Below are 21,727 nucleotides of genomic sequence, written 5' to 3'. Positions count from 1 at the left end.
TTGTTTTTCATAACCACATACACTTGCTACCACTAGATGGCGGTAAAACACAGACCATGAGGTTGAGGTGCCGCTGGCGGCGGAGGAAGCGGCGACCCGCTCTGGGAGAGATTCATTACTTCGCTTTTATCTCCGGAAAAAGCTGGAGTCAAGTTATGCTTATTTACAAAATAGAAAGGTCATTTTTATGAAAAGAAAACCTCTTTCCAAGTTATGTTTTGTCTAAACCCTATGAAATTGCTGGTTTGTACACCAGAAAAGGTTGATAGACAATTTTATATGGTTCGCTCTTAAAAAGAACTTAGATGTCCAGAAGATAGTAGTTGTAATTTAAATTAATTAAGGCCAAAGAAAAGCTAAAAATTTAGCACCGACTGAAACGAGGTGACTGTCTTCTTTCATAGCCTGGCAGGGAGGGCCTAGCACAGTCTGCAAGCTTGGGGATGGCGATAAAGCCACAAGATCGTTGCTGCTGGGTGAAGTGGCTGAGGGACACGCAGGAATATGAGAATATTGGTTATATTTTATTACCAGCTAAATGGTAATATCTTATAGTATTAATAACTACTGCATTTTTATCCTAGAAGCATCCCAGGTGCTGTATTTTGGTTAGAGTAAAGGTAAAGAGATGTAGTTGTTGTTCCTACCCCGTAATTTTTTTTTTTTTTTTTTTTTTTGAGACGGAGTTTTGCTCCTACTGCCCGCCCAGTATGGAGTGCAATGGCGCGATCTCGGCTCACCGCAACCTCTGCCTCCTGGGTTCAAGTTATTCTCCTGCCTCTGTATTTTCAAATCAGGGATATCTCCTTAGTCTGAATGATGGGAGGGTTTCTCCAGGGATCCAGCATAATACTTGGGTTTTCCTGTTTTCTCTTTCATCAGAGTCTACTTCATTTAACATTACAAACTTCTACATGGGAATTCTAGTCAACTTAGAGTTTTACTACAGGGTAGTTGTGTCACAAATCCTGGGATCACTGAGCCCGGAGGCGGCTGACAGCAGAGAAGAGTTTCCTACAGTTTATCAGCATTGTGCCTCCTTAGTGCTCCTTGGCCCCCAAGAACTCTTGCCAAGAAAAAAAGGTCAGTTGCTGAGTGCACTCCAGTGGGACCCCTCTCTAGCCTTCGTGCTAAGGAAACAGCCACACCAAAAGATTTCAACACAAACACAAGAGAATACTTTAACAATTGAAATTAAAAAAAATATTTAAAGCTGTCACTTTTTCTGAGGACCAAAGGGATTCTGAGCTTATAGGGGAAAGCATAAGAAATCAGAGGTGGAAAACAGTTTAGGTTAAACACCAGCAAGAATTTCTAGCCCTGACAGTGTTTTAGACAATGGGATAAACTATGGAGAGATACTGTAGGATCCTTTCTGAAAATTACTATCCAAGATGTTTCAGGCTTTAGCCTGGCCAAAAAAGTGCAATGTATCTTTGCACGGCTTCCTAAATTCTCCTCTAATTTAGGATTTTACTCTTTTCACGTCAAAGGAAACCATGATTTGGAAAGACCAGGGAGGGATCCTTTTGTGTTTTGGAGATGGACTCAGGCATAAAGAAATGAGTTCTCAAGAAGAGGCAGAAGATGAGATGGATTTGGGAGAGGATCTTTGAACAGTTTAGACAGGTGAGGGCCATTTTTAGGAGCCATGGGACAGAAAATATGCACAGAAAAATAAATCTAAAGGGATATAAAATAAAATGTCAGTAGCAGTTATTTTGGGGTTTGGAATTTTGGAAAATTTTCCTTTTTCTTATTATTTTTCTAAACTTTTTATGCAAAAAGTTTTTGTTTTGTCTTTTTGAGAAGCATAGCTTTTTCACTGGAATTTAGTGTGAAATTCCAATTTTCAAAGCATGCTGGGAAAAGAGGGTAACTCTTTGGCCTACTTGGCTAAATATTTTTCTGAGTGACTTTTCTAAAATCCATTGTTTTCTGTCCTTTGGTGAAAGCAATTATGGTATATCAGGACAAATTGGATTGGTACCACTTCAAGTGACATAAGTATCTTATGTTTTTAGTTTTAAATAGTTAATGCTAAAATAGCACTTACCATTAAGTGCTAAGTGCTCTACTTTGTATTAAAGAAAATTTGAGGAGTTAGTGATTGTGTCAGCAAAATATGCCAATCATGTCCAACAGGGTTTAAGAGAAGGCCATTCAAACATACTCACTGGGACTTCTCTCTTAACCTCTCCCCATAGATGCTCTACCAGTGGTGAAACTCTTCAGGGCTTAACAGTTTTTTGTTTTGTTTTGTTTTTAATTCTAGTGGGGCTTTCCAGGTCTTAGACTCCAGTAAAAGGCCATTTGTGAAAACCATGATGAAGCCACTTAAAAAAAAAATCGGCAGCCTCCCGAGTAATGACCACTTTCTACAAGGTGTTATGAGTCACTTAGCTAATCATAAGCAAAGTCTTAATATATTATGGGATTATTTTTAGGCATCAGATATGCCTATAAATTATGGAGTTGATTTATATTCAAAGTTCTAATTTCAAGTATATTAAGTACACATCTTTTTTATTTAAATAGCTTACTAACATGAACTAAATTATATATAGTGTGTATTTCCCAATATCTTGAAATTCTATTAGTTTTTTCTTTCTTGGAGATTATAGGTACACTACAGAAAATATCTAATCAGGTAAAAGACTAGATTTCCTTGGAATTTAAGAGCACTGATGGCAGGGTTCAAGTCCAATTTACTAATCTATTTGTTGCAGCTTAATAAATATTACTTGATGTAAAAGACCATATATCATACACAGACTTTTTTCATTTTTTATTAAATATTTATATATATTTTTTATTATAATAATACCTAGATCATTTGGTTAGAAACAAGAATAGCTACTTGAATGAACTCAAATTGGAATGAGTGGTTCTATGTTTGATGATGTTACTTACATTGTTATGCCATGTTTTGTCTGTTCACCTCTCTCTCAGGCCTTAGATATAGAATTATAAGTTTTCTTTGTTTCTTTTTTTTTTTTCTTGACAGAGTCTTGCTCTGTCACCCAGGCTGGAGTGCAATGGCACGATCTTGGCTCACTGCAACCTCCACCTCCCGGGTTCAAGCAATTCTCCTGCCTCGGCCTCCCAAGTAGCTGGGATTACAGGCACCCGTCACCATGCCTGGCTAATTTTTTGTATTTTTAGTAGAGACAGGGTTTCATCATGTTGGTCAGGCTGGTCTCGAACTCGTGACCTCAGGTGATCCACCCACCTCAGCCTCCCAAAGTGCTGGGATTACAGGTGCGAGTCACCGCACCCGGCCATAAGTTTTCAATAGTAATCAATTAAAAACTCTAAGCTTTATAAGATTTTGCTATCACATAATATTATTAAATCATACAAGTGTAAATTTTTTGGACACAGAAATACAGGTACTAGAAAGAATTCATAATCTCCAGCAAAACCTTCAGCAAACAAGATATTAACCATCTGAAAAGGATGGTGATTGTATTTTATTTTTAATTGCCTGCATTAATTTAAAAAGTTACTATTATACATTATGTTACTTAGGAATTGATTATATTATAGGTCTAAGTTACAGTAATAAAAGTTTGGAAAGTTTTAAAAAGTAGAACTATACATAATCCTACTATCTAAACCCTATTATCCATTTAAAAAAATAATACTTATGACATTTTAGAAAGAACATTTTCAGCTCTATACATTTAAACCAATGACAATTAAAGTTTTTATAATATTACATTTTCAAACAATTGTGCCTAGCATTTTATAAGTGTGGTATTATTTCAGTGTCTTAGCAAGGGTACTTGGAACTGTTATTTAACAGAGGAAGAGACCAGGCTTGGAAAAGTTCAGTGACTCGCTCAAGTCCATTTAGTTGGCAAGAGGAGGTGAAAGGGTTTTAACTAGATCTGACTGTCTTTCATCCAGCTCAGTCCCCTAACTCTACCAGCTGAAAAAAAAGAGGACCCAGAAAATTTAAGTGAGGTGTCCAAGGTGCAAGAGCACCTTGATGTACGATATAGGCCTGATTATAATTTTTACAACCTCTCAGGATTACTTGCATTTCAATATTTAACATTTCTTACTCGTCAGTGTTTTGTTTTAAACCTGCTTCATGCCCCAGGTTAAATCAGTTTTATCTCATTCTGCCCTTAGTTGTCTATGCCAGAGACTCTCAACTTCTCCTGCACACTGGAAAAATACTGAGGCCTTTAACAAATACAGATGCTTGGATCAGATCTCCAAATTTTTGGATTTAATTGACCAGGGCTGCAGCCTGGGCACTGGGATAAGAGGTCTCTAGGTTTATCTAACATGCAGGTAGGGTTGAGAAGTATTGGTCTATACATAGAACATCTGGTCATCAACTCTTTCATATATATATCCCCAAACATTTTAGATCATGTTATCACCTGCTTGCACATATGTCATGTAGTTAAAGTATTTTCATGATTTTTATGCCTAGAAGGAACAAGTAAACATCAACACATCACTCAGCTAAATCTCTGCACAAATTATGTAAAAAAGAGATAAATAAGGTATCAAGTTGAATTGGAATACTGAATTTCAAGCACTGATCATGTACCTAATTATACTAAACATAACTTAAGCCACGATACAGTCTTCTGCTTCTAGTGCTTATGTCAGTGTGGACCCAATTAAGTATATCCCTTAGCTAATTTATTATTTGAAGCAAAGACACTCTTTGGTTCTATGGGTTTATAGGAAACAGATTAATACAGCCAAAGTCACTTTCTCTAGCATTGCTTTTGAATTGCTTGAATGAACCAAGAATTTGTGTTTATAGCTGTGCTTGATTTAAAATTAAATTAAATTAATAACCCAAACTAATCCCCCAAATTAAATTTTTACATCTGTGAGAAACCTGCCCATTCACCAAGCTGTGCTTACCTGAGCAAATGGAGTCACAATCAAGTCATCTCCGTGTCTGAAAAATAAACCAAATCCCACATTAGAAATCACCAATAACTCTGTGCTCAGTGTCTATCAATATTAAATGGCAAGTTCCACTTTCAAGAGTTCCCATAGAGAATTACAGTGATTCCATCCTTATTCTTCAGCACATGTTCTTCCCAGCAACTGGGTTAAAAATATGTCTTCTGGGATGTTAACAATTGTCCAACTCCCTGGGTAAAAAGAGGGGCTTCTTGATCATCAGCCAGGGTCACTGTTGCTTTTTAGGCACACGGGATATGCAATAGTAGAAATGGTGTTCCAGCAGTGGGGCCTGAGATTTACTTTTGGCCTCTTACTGTAGATATTAGTAAGGGGTGCTGTGGAAGGAACCAGCAACTGCAGTGACTTCAGTGAGAGAACCCTTGACCATCTAATATTTGAAGGTGATTAGCATGGAGTGTTCCACATCATCCCGTGTAAGTCTTGGACAGGCTAGGAACTGTAGATGACATGGGACTGCATCATACACTAATAAAAACCCAGTGAAATGTTCAACTGACTCACATCCCAGCCACTGTAGTTACTGGGGAATGTTACTCCGTGTGTGCTGTTGCTGCAGCAACCCCAGCTACACTGTGCCTGGGGTATGGGAGCAAGGTGTCAGCATGACGTGTCTTGGAGGGACAGGGAAGGGCAAGGAAAGTTGTGCAACATTCCAGTTAGAGGAAAGTGAGAAACTGGGGCCCAGGGTTCTTTTGTGGTATTTCTTAGCATGAATAATTTGAGACAAGGATTTCCAGAGTCACCATCAGCTATTTCTTGATCTAGCTAGATAAAATTCTTAAATCAAAAGTGAATGCTGTTATTCAACACAGACAGCTTCCTGGACATGGCCCTGAGAACAGTGTAAATAAACTTTTCGCTCACTCATGAACAATCTGACAACGACCCGAGTGACCCAAAACAACACCCATGAAACATGATGGGGCACAGGGAGCATATGGATGATGTTACTGAATAAATTGTTACCAATAGCTAGAATAGGTGCTGTGGTCATCATCAAACCATGTGGAGATCTTGAAAATAAAAATGTGGGAAATAAAAGCAGAAGAAGGAAAAAACAATGTAAAGGAAGCATGTGTTATTTTACACCCCCTTAGCTCCAGAATCATGTTTTTCAAGGGGCACCTGCTCTTTGTAGAGATTATTCATAGAACTCTAGAACTCTAAGAAGGTAGGACATTGGGTTTTAAGGTCATTTTATAGAGGAGGCAACTGAGCTTCAGAGAGGGCATAAGGTCTAAAAGCTAATAAGTGGTAGAGGCAGGATGTCAATTGAAAAACGTATTTTCCCATGTTGATGTTTAATTGCCATTGTAACAATATTAAGAGGTGGGGGCCTGTGAGAAGTAATTAGGTCATGAGGGCTTCACACTCATGAATGAATTAATGCTGTTATGGTGGGAGTGGGTTAGTTATCGTAAGAGTGGGTTGTTATAAAGTGAGCCCAGCCCCTCATGCTTTCTCTTTTGTATGTGCTCACTTGCCCTTCCATTTTTCCATCGTTTGGAATGATGCATCCCAAATATCCTAATCAGATGCTGATGCCATGTCCTTGGACTACCCAGCCTCTAGAACTGTAAGATTTAAACTTCTTTTCTATATAAATTACCCTGTCTGTGCTTTTCTGTTATAGTAACAGAAACTGGACTAAGATAGTGTTCTTCTGTCATCAATAAATAATTTACATAATTTACCTTGACTCTCAAAAAAAAAAGGTCTTCTGAGGTCAAGCCCAGAAAGGCTCTTTCCTAGAACAATGGCCCAGGGTAGGAGCAGGCCTGGTGCACTGAAGTGGCAAGGAGGCCATTGAGCCCCAGGGAGCCAGCAGAGAGGGATGAAGCCAAGGAGGCAGAGCAGCTGCCTAGATGAGAAAGAAGCAGATACAGAGCTGCAAAGAGAAGCTCGGTGATTCTAGAGAATGCCATGCAAGGCAGGAAATTCAGAATCATGGGTGGTAATGAGCCAGGCAGCAGATCACGGAGCCCTTGTATGACATGTACAAGAACATGGATTTTACTCTCTGATGGAAGTTTGGGTTGGAATTTCAGCTCTGTCACATACTAGGTGTGTGAAATTGTGCAAGTTATTAAACTTCACTTTCTTTGGCCTCTTCATCTGTAAAATGGAGATAATAGCACATACATACAGTGATGTTTTGGGATACAATAAATTAATAAAGTTAAGAGCTGAAAAATGTGCTTACCACACAGTAAATGTTCAATAAACATTTCTATAATAATAATTAGCAGCAGTAGTAAAACCTTTTAAATCATAATGATTTTTGCTTTTCTACGCAGTCAGGAAATTGCAAAGACTCAGAAAACTGATACTTCGCTAAGAAGGACTCTCGAGACCCTGTGACAGGTCTATAAAAGACTGAGGGCTTTAAAGGGACAAAAATGGAAGCAGGGAGACCAGTGTAGAGAATAGAAGAGATGAGTACCTAAACTAAATCAGTGGTAGCTGAGAGAGAGAGAGGGACCATGACAGCATTAAAAGCTCTGGGAGAAAGAAAAAGTTCTGGGGAAAAAAAAGATAGGAAAATTTCAAACATTTACAAAAGTAAAAAGAATGTTATCATAGCAAGTGTATTTTATATACAATCATCAACTGTTACAACAATGTTGCAAGGTAGGTGATATTACTCCCATTTTCAGATGAGAAAATTGTAGCTCAAATTGATTAAGAGATTTAACACAAAGACACGCAGGTAGTAAGCTGCACAGCCATACCCGGAATGGTCCCCTTTTGTGATATTCATCGGCTGTTTCCTATGGAACAGCTTAAAAAGATTAAAAATAAATCTCTAGGAAAATGGCCCAATAAATGCAAATTTCAAAGTGATGCCAGGGTTGGCCAGCTACATTTCTTCCTTGGCCCATCATTCTGACTTTCCCTTCTGGCTGTGTCATATAGGTAAATATAGGGCTACAATTTCTCTTAAGTACTTATTTTGAAACAGTAGCCTAACTCTCACAAAACAACTGAGAAATACTTACAGATACACCCGTGTTTAGAAGGCATGAAGACAAAATCCAGAGCTAAACACTTCAGCATTTGACAAATTTCTACGCACATAAAAAGACACCTTTTGAGTTCATTTGAAGCCAAACATTCTTGTGAGTGGTGGACAAATCAGTAAACTGTGTAGTGTGTTAGAAGTCCAAACACAAAAGACATTTTCAATAGGTGTATATACTACATATATTGCATTCAAGATAGTTCAATGGTTTCTGAGATTAAAAAATGTTATTAAAAATTCCATAACGGGAGGTATATTACACAAGGAGAAAAGACATGCCACCTATGGCGACTTGATTTGCCAGTCCGATAAACTATTCATCTGCTTCAGTGCATGGCCAAGCTGAAGACATTGTATTGTAAAACAGATGAGAGGCAGTTCAGATAACCAAAATTAAAATAATATGAAATCTTGTTATTGTCCCAGGCTATAGTCTCTTCTTTCATTTTATTCTTTATAATTGCCCTACTATAAAGTTTATTTTTTTCAGAACTAAGTCATCTTGACAAGGCACATCATCAATCTGAAATGAATCCATGGAAATATGTCCCCTAATTTTTTACATAGATGACACTGGATTTGAATCTTTCAAAACTCAAAAGGGTTGCATATTTATTAAAACATTTAATTTTTTCTTTGGTTGTATCTCCTTTATAAGTACTATAAGTAATATACTTTACAATATTTATGATAATTTACCAGTCTTGCTTTCTTCCCTATGAAAGTGTAAAGACAGTTATCATTTTAGTGAAGGAAATATATTACTTTTTAATAAATTGCCCAGAAATTGTTTCTGCCAAATATCTCAAGATGGTCTCATTTTAGTAACAGTAAAATGATTCCTAGCATTTCTGTGGCAGATGTCCTCGATAAAGGGTAGGTTATAGCCTATCCATTTATTTTCAAAAGTATGTCATGCTTAAATTATCTTTGAATATATACCTAACATATAATTTTAAAATCTTTGTCTAAGTCCTCAACTCAATATTAAAACAGATCTTTTCAGACATACTGTCACTAGTAGAATGAGGCAAGTAAAATATTTTTATTTATGGTTAGAAGAAAATAAATACAGACATATCTTTGAATTGTGCCTTACACTTTGCTTATAATAATTTAAAAACAGATCTGGTAGTTAAGATCAACAGAAGATTCACTTTGTGAATATGATTTGGCTTAACGTATGTGTGGGTTTTAATGAACTGAATAATCACATATGCTCAAAAAATCCTATGAAATAAAATGATTCTGAAATCTTGCACCTAAACAACTTTACCCACAGAAACTTTTAAAGTGCCTTGCCAGGTAAAGTGGGGCTGGGAGGGATTATAATACAATGTACTAAATTGGGGCTTCCTAGGCCTACTTGGCTGAATATTTTTGAGTCTCTTCTGAGATGGGAAGAGACTATTAGGGTCTCTATAAAGTGACTGAGAAGCTACATTCAAAGTCACACAGTGAATATTGCCTGGACATTTGAAATTGTACCTCCTGGTAATGTGAATTTTGGGTGAGGATGATGCAATATTGTCTTTCATTTAAATAAAAACAATTGTAACAACAACTCTTAACAAAAAACAGCTGTGATCTGTTTTAAGGAAAATGCAGCTCTTTTAAAAAAAGAACTGGAGTGTTCATGGAGGACAGGCAGAGAAAGAATGAGGGATAGGAAGGCTCAGAAAAAAAGTCATTTTGACACTGCGTGTCTATATGTATGTATGTAGGTATGCATGCATGTATACATGTATGTAGGTATGCATGTACGTATGTATCTGAGTGATGAGACTGGTACCCAGGTAACAGTCACAGCAGAATGCAAGTGCAGAAACTTCTAGAACAGCCAGGATGAGCCATTGTAGGTCACCGTGGGAGTCAGTATCACATTGGTCTTAAGTTTCATGATGTCCGAGGAGGTGCCACATGCTCTGTCACCTTCCCTGGTTACCAGGAAGTGAACCAGAGTCATCTTCACTAGTCCCGGGGAACCTTGCCTCTCCCAAGGAGAGAGACTTCCCGAGTCCGGAGCCAGCGCTGTTGAAGGCAGGAGAACACAGGGCCCAGCAGTATACTATTGCCTTTTTTTCCTCACAAGAGAAGTGACAGTAGAGTCAGGAACTTCTATTCTCTATTCCCCCTCCCATCCTTCTTCTACTTCTGTATTACTTATTACGTTATTTTCTACCCTTTCTCTTTCTGTAATAAGAAAACAGAAACAAGCAAGAAACTGAAAGCAAGAAATCCAAATGCCCACACTCTTATGGAGACTTTGTTGAGATCCATAAACGGTTCAAGTACCTAAAAATGAAAAAGCCTGTTGTCATCTTAAAAAAATAAGTTCAACCAACATCAGCACCTGAAAATATAATTTCCTAAACAAGTTCATTTCATGATTGGTTGAAATCTTAAACACACTAGGTGGCGATCTTTCTCTGTTTTACTATTACTAAATCATAGGGAAAAGGAGATATGGTTAACTAAAAGAAAGTTTTTACTTTATGGAGCAAAGACCCCTAATCCTACAATATTTAAAGCATTAGTGGCCATGTAAGACCTACTGCTTTTGAATATCACACATTGCAAAGTTTAGCATGACAAATGAATGCATGAACTAGCACTGTGAAGGAGTCACAGGCTGGGGCTTACGTTTGAATCTAATCCTTTTCTTTTTTTTTCAATGGCATGGAGGTTTGCTAAGTTGCCCAGACTGGCCTTGAACTCTTGGGCTGAAGTGATCTTCCTGTCTCAGTCTATGTGGTGCCTAGGATTACAGGTGTGCACCACCATGCTGGCCAAATGGAATCTTGTGCAAACTTTTTTCATCTTCTGTGCTTCACTCACTCTTACTACAAAGATATTCTCCTCTGAAGTTTGTCAATAGGATCAGGAAATTGATAAACATATAGAAAATTAAAATAATATTTTTGAAATATATTTTAAAGTCCAAGATTTTGATAATTTTGAAATCTTAGTATCTTTCTTTCCTCAGACTAAAAACTATCATCCATCTATCAATTCACCCTTGACCACTTCTTTTAGAATTATAGAGAAACAAGTATGTTCTAATTTTTAAGTGAATATAAAAATATTTCTGGAAGCCTAGACTATTTGACAACACCCAAGGATTAGCTATAGGAGGACCACGTCTACTCACAACTCTCTAGATCCATCTTCATAGAAGTATGGACATATAAAACAAACAAACATATAATATAACCTACTTGATCTTTATGTATATGTGTATATGTGTATATACATACATGTACATATATACATATATGTACATACATATGTATGTACACATACACACATATGTGTATATACATACATGTACATATATACATATATGTATACATATATGTACATATATACATATATGTATACATATATGTACATATATACATATATGTATACATATATGTGTATGTATACATACACATACACACATATGAAGTATATACATACATATACATACTTTGGGAGATATAGAACTTAAAGAACCATTCAAAGATAACTATTGATAACATTTTCCCACTGCATGTATGTGAGCACATGTATGCAATATAGTATGTGACTATTATGGACTACATACTTCCTTATAGAATTAGGATCATAGTATATATTCAACTGTTTATCTTGCTTTTAGCATTAAACATTAATGAACCATAAAAATTCTACATATCTTTATTCTTTTAAAATATTCTTAATGATTCCAATCTATATTCAGTAATCTCTAAAATTTTTCGAGTTATGTGAATCCAAATGTATTAAAATGTGAGCATTGATTCTATTTTTAAATAAAAAATAATCGTATGGGTTTTTCAGACTAATTTCAGTTCATTTATCATTCATTCATTTTTAAAAAGCTACTTATTAAAGGAAACATGCTTATTTTAATTAAATATACATAAGACAAAGCTAAATATTAAAATGCTACATGAGAAACTGGGCTGCACAGGGAATTCATGGGAATGTTAAATATTTTATATTGCTACCCGCTTAAATTAAAATCATGAAACTCTAATTTCAGACAACAAAAATTCCGTAAAATGTGACTACCAAGAAAATTTTGCAAAACCAAATTATTTTTTTCATATAGTGTTTAAAAGAGATGATTTGTTTTTCCAAAAATAATGTTCACTCTGACAAATTATAAATTTAAGAATATAATGAATGATTTAAAATTACTTATAAAGGAGGCATTAGATGTTTTGATAAACTCTAAGTAATCTGTAAATAAAACAAAACCAAAAATACATAAAAACTGTTTCCTTGGTATTAGACATACTTGAGGATATGGATCCTCTGTATTGCTTGGCCTTTTAATTTGAAATTAGCTCCATTTAAGTCAAAATAAATTAAGCAGTACATCTATTTATGAAACCCTACGGAATAAAGTTCCTAATATAATAAAGCCAACCTCAGTTACAAGTGAATGTGCTTTTCCTCTTTGAAGCTATTGCCACTTAGAATTAAAATAATCTATTTAACACAAAAACTTGTATTAAAAATGACAACTACCAAAACTTTCAATTTGGCGAGAATGTCCAGCAACCTTTCACTGAGAATCAAAGAAAATGTAAATTAATATATGAGTAACATTAAAGCTGTCTAGTACTGTGTGAGGTAATATCTTCCAAATTGAAACTTTTCAATGCCAAACTCAGGCCACGTGTTTGTATATCTGTATATGCAGCTTTTCTGGTGTTTTGATCATTTTTTTTTTTTTTTTCTTCTGAGACGGAGTCTCACTCTGTCGCCCAGGCTGGCATGCAGTGGCTGCGATCTCGGCTCACTGCAAGCTCCGCCTCCTGGGTTCACACCATTCTCCTGCCTCAGCCTCTCCAGTAGCTGGGACTACAGGCGCCCCCCACTATGCCTGGCTAATTTTTTGTATTTTTAGTAGAGACAGGGTTTCACCGTGTTAGCCAGGATGGTCTCGATCTCCTGACCTCGTGATCCACCTGCCTCGGCCTCCCAAAGTTCTGGGATTACAGGCGTGAGCCACAGCGCCCGGCCCGTTTTGATCATTTTAAATATTTTGAAAAAATTTTAAAGAGATGTGGGGTCTCACTCTGTTGCCCAGGCTAGAGTGCTGTGGCACAATTCCAAGCTGACTGCAGCCTCAAGCTCCTGGACTCAAGTGATCCTCTCACTTCAGCCTCCCAAGCAGTTGGAATTACAAGTGCAAACCACTATTTTTATTTCTTAAAGCAGGCTAGAATTTTTTTTTTTTTTTTGAGATGGGAGTCTCATTTTGAAATTTAACTCCCACAATTTCCACATGTCGTGAGAGGAGCCTGGTGGGAGATGATTGAATTATGGGGTCTGGTCTTTCCTGCGTCGTTCTCATAGTAGTGAATGAGTCTTATGAGATCTAATTTTTTAAAAAGAGGAGGTCCCCTGCTCAAGCTCCCTCTCTTTGCCTGTTGCCATCCACATAAGATGTGAATTGCTCCTCCTTGCCTTCCACCATGATTGTGAGGCCTCCCCAGTCACGTGGAACTCTGAGTCCAATTAAACCTCTTTCTTTTGTAAATTGCCCAGTCTGGGATATGTCTTTGTCAGCACCATGAGAACAGACTAATACAGTGGCCTTCAAAGATATTTAGTTTTCTGAAATTTAAACTGTTTGCTCACATCTTATTAATATTTTAAGAACTAAGAAACTCAATGGCAAAAAAACAAATAACCTGATTTTAAAATGGGCGAAAAACCTGAATAGGTCTTTCTCAAAACAATGGCCCGACACAGTGGCTTACATCTGTAATCCCAGCACCTTAGGAGGCTGAGGTAGCAGGATAGCTTAAGTCCAGGAGTTTGAAACCAGCTTGGGCAACATCGTGAGACACCTTCTCCACAAAAAAATTAAAATCAAAACAAGACCTACAAAAAAAGGTCAACAGGTATATGAAAAATTGCTCAACATCACTAATCTTAAGTGAAATGCAAATTAAAACCACGATGAGATATCACCTGACACCTATAATAATTTTTTTTTCTTTTAAAGGTAACAAATGTTGGTGAAGACATGGAGAAAAGGAAGCCTTTTTACACTGTTGGTGGGAATGTAAACTAGTACAGTCACTATGGAAAACAGTATGAAGGTTCTTCAAAAAATTAAGGATAAAACTGCCATATGATCCAGCAATTCTATTTCTGGGTATATATCCAAAGAAAATGAAATCAGTATGTCAAAGAGATACCTGCACTCCCATGTTTGGTGCAGCATTAATCACAATAGCCAAAATATGGAATCAACCTAAGGGTCTAACAACAGATGAATAAAGAAAATGTTACACACACACACACACACACACACACACACACACACACACACACTAGAATCCTACTCAGGCTTAAAAAGGGGATATCCTTCCATTTATGACAATATGGATGTTCCCAGAATACATTATGCTTAGTGAAATAAGCCAGGCAAGAAAGATAAATACCATGTGATCTCACACATATGTGGAATCTAAAAACAAAATCAAACTTATAGAAGCAGAGAGTAGAATGGTGGTTCCCAGGGACTGGAGCAGGGCCCGGGGGAGAATGGGAGGATGTGGAATGGGAGATGCTGGTGAAAGGGTACAAAGTTTCAGTTAGAAGGAGAAACAATTTCGAGAGATCTATTGTACAGGCTGGTGACTGTAATTAATAATCAAACATAGTATACCTGAAAATTGCCGAGAGTAGATTTTAAATGTGCTCATCACAAAAAATGACAAATTGTTAGGTGATGGACCTGTTAATTGCTTGATTTAATCATTCCACAATGTATATATATATCAAAATATTACCTTGTATATAATAAATTCATATAATTTGTTATTTGTTGATGAAAAATAAATTTAAAACAAGAATTAGAGCCTGGCCCCATCTTTGACCAAAAAAAAAAAATATCTTTCAACCAAAAATCCTTAATTTTTGGCTCATGTGTGCTCATATCACTTGTGGAGGACAGGCACTGATGATAAAGCAGATGGGACTGAAGTTTATGCAACATAAGCAAAAAATGATCTAGTCTAAAATGGAATCTCTTTATTTGTCATGAGAAAACAATTTAGGCTTCATTAGAGAAAATACATGATGCCAATGAATGCCTTCTTGTTAGTTATATGATGGCACAAAGACTATCTCTGTTAGAAATGATACACCAAAATTTTCCAAGTTAAATAATTAAAAAAATGTTTAGCACATATGTGTAGACATATTCACTAAGCATATTAGGTTATTTTGTTTAATAAAAACCAATACAATAGAGAGACTTTTCTAGGACTGCTGATGTCCCAAATTATCACTAGAAGGTTTGAGTACAAAGCTGAGAGTCTGACTTCCATAGAGGGAAGAAGGATGGCGAAAGAGTTGCGTACATGGGCAGGGATTCACGAGTGCTCTCATTTTGTGTTCTAGGAACAGGATCTTCTTTCACAGTTTATCTTATTGGCAGGTTCGTTCTTAATGCCAGTGGCCCTACCCTTTTGGTTTTTCTCCAGAATGGGCTCCTGGGAAAAAGGTTTATGGTCAACTAGTACAGCAATTTTAAAGGTCTGCATGTGGTGAAAAGATTCAATAGATTAAAAGGAAGCCCTTGATCAAACAGAGAGGAGAGCAATGTGTTTTATGAATGCCTACTAGGTGCCAGACACGGTGTTCTACCAGCATGCTGAATTTAATCCTGACAACTCTGTGTTAAATGGATGCTCATATTCCCATTCTAACATAAGGAACTAGGCCCTGACAACTTAAGTTACTCATCAGCAGTCATGCCCTTGACAAGTTGACAGAGCTCTAAGATCTGGTACTTGCCCAACAGAATGCTCACTGGTCCTTGTCAAAGTCAGAGTGTCTATGGACCATGCAGTGAGATTTTTTAAAAAAAATCTTACATATTCCTTTGGAAAATTCTTTTATTCTGAGATTATGCTTTCTTTTTCACTGAAGTGAAAATGTCTTTAAAAAACAAAATTAATATATATTGATGGGTAATTCCTTGTTAATGTTCTTTACCTGGCAAAATAAGGCGTTAGTAACCCTAGGTCAGTGTCCCAGAAATTTTACTGGGTCATAAAATCCCAAGGCATAGAAATGTTCAGTGTAGCTGGATTTGAGCCCAGGCCTTCAAATACTGTTTTGTTTTTACCATGCTGCTTTCCGTATGCTCAAATGGATTTAGACTATTCTGAAGGCACATAGAAGTAAATGTTTTAGACTCTAGAACAGCACTTCCCAGTAGAATATTTCTGCAACATTCTATTTCTGCAACAGAATATTCTGCAAGACTCTTTCTTGGTGCTAATATGCTATCCACTAGCTAAACACACACACACACACACACACACACACACACACACACACCAATCCACAAAAACAAAACTGATCTTAGTGGTTATCACAAATTCAATTTGAAGTTCTGTAAGTACCAAAGAAAAAATGAATTTTGAAAGATGGAAATGTGAGATCTGCATGTAGCTTTGTTCTCCCTTGGGAGTGAAACAATGAGTTAAAACATTTTGGACTTGGGGTGATTCATGACATTTATTGGGAGACAACGTCATTTACTGAACTAGTGAAATGATTTCTTGTCACATCACAACTTTCCACATTTGTTGAGGGGTCAGCAGTTATTCTTTTTCTTTCTGCTCTTAAGTTCCCTGTGTCTAAAGAGAGGGTTGCAGGAATTCACACATTATATATGTTTAGATACAACTTTCCAGTATTCAATGTCAGCAAATTTTTCTTGACCCAAGTTTAGGAAAAACCATAAAGTCTCAAGGCAATTAACCGTAGGTGGACACAAAGCCTGGGAGATGCTGCAGTAGGCAGATGGAATAATTGGGGATGTTTCCTCTGTGAACCTGGTGTGAATCATACCACAAATTACCAGGAATCTGAGAGCAAAGCCCAGTGGTTGATATTCCTTACTTGGTTTTCTGAAGAAAAACCATGTGCCTGTTTGATGCTTTCTGTTTATTTATAGAAGCACATCTTTAGATGATTCATATTGCAAGGGCTTAGACAGAATGATTTAGTGATACTCCCTGGAGTATCTTATCTCAAGAAACACATCACATAAATGTTCCAGCAGTGTGACTGTTTTTCCTTATATAGCTCAGAAAACAGTAAAGGAGACATTGAGAACAATTCATTAAGAAGCAAAGACTGACAAGCAAAAGTAAATATTTAAAGTGATTGATGTGTAAGTGAAAACAAGTATTTATATAGGAATCTCAGTGTTGGCTGGAAACATCTCCTTTTGTATCAAGAATTTTTAAAAATTAAAGACAAGAATGCATGCTCCAAACAATTTTTTTGTCTTACTTTCATGGATCTATGGTGTCTTCAAATGATACTCTGGCATGGAGTAGGTGCTACTGTTATTTTCCAAATGAGTAGAACAGTGACACTCATTCAAAAATGCACATCAACTAATACACACCTTTATTTAGAATGTGGTGGAAAACACGTATTGGTTATCTCCAATAGAAGTCAACTTTCTTCTTCTTCCCAGCCTGCCACCATATGCCCCACTGTCAAGACTTAAAGTTCAGGCCGTGCATAGTGGCTCTTGCCTGTAATTTCAGCACTTTGGGAGGCCAAAGCAGGAGTATTGCTTGAGCTCAGGAATTCGAGACCAACCTGGGCAACATAGCAAGACCTCATTTCTGCTAAAAATTAAAAAAATTAGCTGGGTGTGGTGGCATACCCCTGTGTTTGGGCTACTAGGGAGACTGAGGTGGGAGGATCACTTGAGCCCAAGAGCTCAAGGCTGCAGTGAGCTGTGATTACACTGCTGCACTCCAGCCTGGGCAATAATAGAGTGAGACTCTGTCTCAAAAAAAATAAAAAGATTTAAAGTTCAAAATATTTCTATTTTACAATACACTGGAGCATGATTTTGATTTTAGTCTTCTTTAATATACAGAGGGAAGAGGGTTGAGATAAAGTGAGAGTACACTAGTGTGCCTCTAGGTACAATATCCACAATTGGGTGAACCAGTATCTCTCCTGTAATGGCCATTTGCCCCTTGGAATTTCAAGAGGCAGGAAGAATCAGTAATTTTCAACTATGGGTCCTTCATCTAGGGGCCATGTTGCATTGAGAGCACTATCCAGGTTACTGGACTAGCTTTTTTCTTTCAAAATGGTCTTCAAACTTTCCTTATTTTAGTTTATTTCACACATAATGTGCTCTTGGAGATTGCATTCTTTTGGTATGCACTGAAAGATAGGCTAATATTCCTTGACCGAGGCCAATTCCAAGTTTACTTTCTTCTGGCAAGAATTCAGTGTCTCATAGGATTGTGGAATAATTGCTCTTGTTATTAAACTACCTCTTCTCCCTGCATTTTTTTTAAAGAAAGTAGATATTATTCTTTGAAATTTATTAAATCTGATGTATAAGCACAATTATATAATCATTATTTATAAGTTTAAATAATTAACCTTCACACTCTTTCTGTTATACACAGGAGTGAGAAAAACTCACATGATTTTTTAGAGTTTTTTTTTTTTTTTCACATTTAAAAGATTTAAAAGTGAGTTCAGTCTGTAATCCCAGCATTTTGGGAGGCCAAGGTGGGAGGATCACTTGAGGTCAGGAGTTCGAGACTAGCCTGGCCAACATGGTGAAACCCCATCTCTACTAAAAGTAAAAAAAAAAAATTAGCCAGGCACGGTGGCAGGCACCTGTAATCCCAGCTACTCGGGAGGCTGAGGCAGGAGAATCGCTTGAACCTGGGAGGCCGAGGATGAAGTGAGCTGAGATTGTGCCACTGCACTCCAACCCGAGCGACAGAGTGAGACTCTATCTCAAAACAAACAAAAAAAGTGAGTGCAAATACTGAGGAACATAGTGGGTATAAAGGAAATCTAGAAAATAAAATGGTATGCTAAATATTAGCACAAAGTCCTAGAGTCGAATTGCAGCAGCCTTGTCATAGAAACAATGAATTACGTATATGTTTGGTCAGTTTTCACTTCTTTTTCCCTCTGCTTTAACAATTTTTTATGACTAACACTTACCCCACCATCTCTCCTAAGACTTCAGTATATATCTATTACTTTGGCCATAATAACCAAGATATATTACTACATACAACTCAATTAATTCATTATTTTAAAGGTTAGAGCACTGGCAATGATACTTAGAGGTGCTGACACCATCTCGCTGTAGTAGCGCATTAAAATCAATGCTTTATTTTTACCCTGTGGCATTAAAAACATTACCATTTAAAATGTCTAAACATCAGGATTCCATTTTTATGATTTTTTGAAAGTATGAGATTAGGAATATAAAATGCCTATTCAGCTAATATTTTAAATCCCCCAGTTCAAGGATTGAAGAAACATGTTTAGCTAATTTATAAGACTTATTTTACAATTCATGAAACTCCTATTTTTTTAAATCAGAAATAAAACGACCTAAGTGATTGAATAAACGGCACCAAGTAAAGCAGAATTTTTAAACAAAAAGAGAGCAAACAGGTATTCTAGTAGCAGATGACCTTAGCATATTTTGCCAATAAACTTCTTGAGATTTAATAGCTAGTATTAATGTCTGCATCAACACTCCGAATAATACTAGTAACAGTGGCCAGCACACAGCAATGGAAGAAAAAGCCTCGTCTATCTAGATCATTACCAGAATAATATCACATTTTATCAAAAAAGATTTTGGCTACCTGGGATCCTAACGGAATTAAGAAAAAGATAAATTCTCTACTCTAGAGCACATCAGATACTTCACAGCTTTGAAACTGTTATTTTTTTAACTCCTAACAAAATTCTCTCACATAGTCTCACATAGAAATCTGATTTATCTCTAATCTTTTTTTTTTTTTTTTTTCTTGAGGCAGGGTCTCACTCTGTCATCCAGGCTGGAGCGCAGTGGCTCAATCGTGGCTCACTACAACCTCAACATCCTGTGTTCAAGTGATCCTCCTGTTTCAGCCTCCCAAGTAGCTGAGGCTACAGGCGCCCGCCACCATGCCCAGCAAATTTTTGTATTTTTTGTATAGACAGGGTTTCACCATGTTGCCCAAGTTGGTCTCAAACTCCTCAGCTCAAGCCATCTGCCTGCCTCGGCCTCCCAAAGTGCCAGGATTACAGATGTGAGCTACCACGCCTAGCCTGATTTAGCTCTAATTCTTAAGGTATGAATAAACACCTAATCCAAATATTTTCAAACTTTCTCAGTACATGGTGCCCTTAATATCTCAATTTTTTAATAACAGCAACACATTGGCCAAAATAAATAACTAATAGTTCCAATTATTAAATAGTTAAGTCCAAATAATTTAATAAGGTTTTGTTCCAACTATTTAGCACCCACTGAGCACTATGTCAATTTCTCATTTTGGAGTGAGATTGGACATTGCCTCTCTTATTTTTTGTTGCACATTGATTTCTGCTCAGCACTTGATTTTTATCCAGCAATTGCTAAAAACCCAATTTTGCAAAGATATGATGTCACAGAAAGGAATATCATGGTCTTAATTAGAAACTGGGAACTATTTCAAGCTATTAGTTTTCCAGGTGGTTGACAGATGTTTTTGTGTTTTTCTTGAAAATTTAAAATAATGCTTGCACCCATGTACACTCCCTCTGCTGCCTCAGGACACGTTTTGAGAACTCTGGCCCTAGTCCCATCACTCCTACACCACAGGGTGAGGGGTGAGGATACTTCCCCAGTTGGGAAAAACCCAGAACTGGGGAAGAGATGATTTGGCCATGGTAGCTTTCTTTGTGTGGTTAATGGAAGAAGGCTTTCAAGATAGCAAATTGATATGCATTTGAAATGTTCATTAGTGTAATATTATCTTGCAATGTAGCTAAGAGATGACTACAAACTTTTCATGTAGATTCAGTGAGAATTAGAACATTTGTAATGCAACATGTCTTTTTATTTATATTCTTTCTAGTAAGACCAGGGGAGATTAATAATCTGGAATAAAAGATACAAATTGACATAAAGGGAATTCTTCTTCCTTTTTCAAACTCAGGACTGGAAGCAATACTACTCTTATACTTAGCAGGCAAAAGAAGTAGAGAGGAGTGGCTATGACTGAAAACACACATTAGAGGCCCAAGAAGTGGTGAGGGACTTGTTAATTGCTAAAGAAAGGACAGTAGTTTGAGATGGGAGGTAGGGAGAGTATTACCTAATAGCTGAGAAAATGCCCCAATGGGGCACCCCGAAGGCCTGATCAATGAGGTCTGAGATATCTGTATAGTGCCTGGGGATAACTTAGCTAGATTCCCAAGTATGCCCCAGCTTTTTATGGTATATGAAGTCTACTCACTTCCTCCTTACTGGCCCTCTGAATGCATTCACCCCACCCCATACTCTGTGTGTAGAAGCAATGTATATGAATGTGAGTGAAGAGGCAATTGGATCATCTTTGCATTCTATGCGTTGGTGTTAATTCAACAGAGGATGGGGAATAGAGGACTAGTTTTCCAGGTGAATTGAGTATTTCTTAAAACTTAAGTAGTTTGACAGGTAACTTACACTCAATAAATTCATAGTTTTGTGACTTAATTCTACTTATCTTGTCACTGCTAATTCTCCTCTTAATCTTTGCAATGTATCATATCTTTATGTGTTTCCAAATGCAGATACTATATTACTGGATGATGTGAAACAACAGAAGTGATTGTCATTCAGATGCTGAAATATTAAGATGACAAACATATTGTCTATTTACGCTGTAATTTTCTTCATGTTACTTCATGACA

At 36.9% G+C, this 21,727-nt stretch overlaps 1 protein-coding gene across 13 annotated transcripts in view; it reads right to left on the bottom strand.

Moving 5' to 3' along the window:
* Positions 1–21,727, bottom strand: part of PDE4D (phosphodiesterase 4D) — a 1,541,788-nt gene that overhangs the window by 224,913 nt on the left and 1,295,148 nt on the right. For all 13 annotated transcript variants that reach the window (XM_055252913.2, XM_063622615.1, XM_063622613.1 and 10 more), the window contains one exon: positions 4,897–4,933. In XM_055252913.2, coding sequence (XP_055108888.1) covers positions 4,897–4,933 — 37 coding nt within the window. The remainder of the gene's footprint in view (positions 1–4,896; positions 4,934–21,727) is intronic.

The sequence above is a fragment of the Symphalangus syndactylus genome, chromosome 18, assembly GCF_028878055.3.
Source record: "Symphalangus syndactylus isolate Jambi chromosome 18, NHGRI_mSymSyn1-v2.1_pri, whole genome shotgun sequence".
Classification (NCBI taxonomy): Eukaryota; Metazoa; Chordata; class Mammalia; order Primates; family Hylobatidae; genus Symphalangus; species Symphalangus syndactylus.
This window is presented reverse-complemented; position numbering and strand designations above follow the sequence as displayed.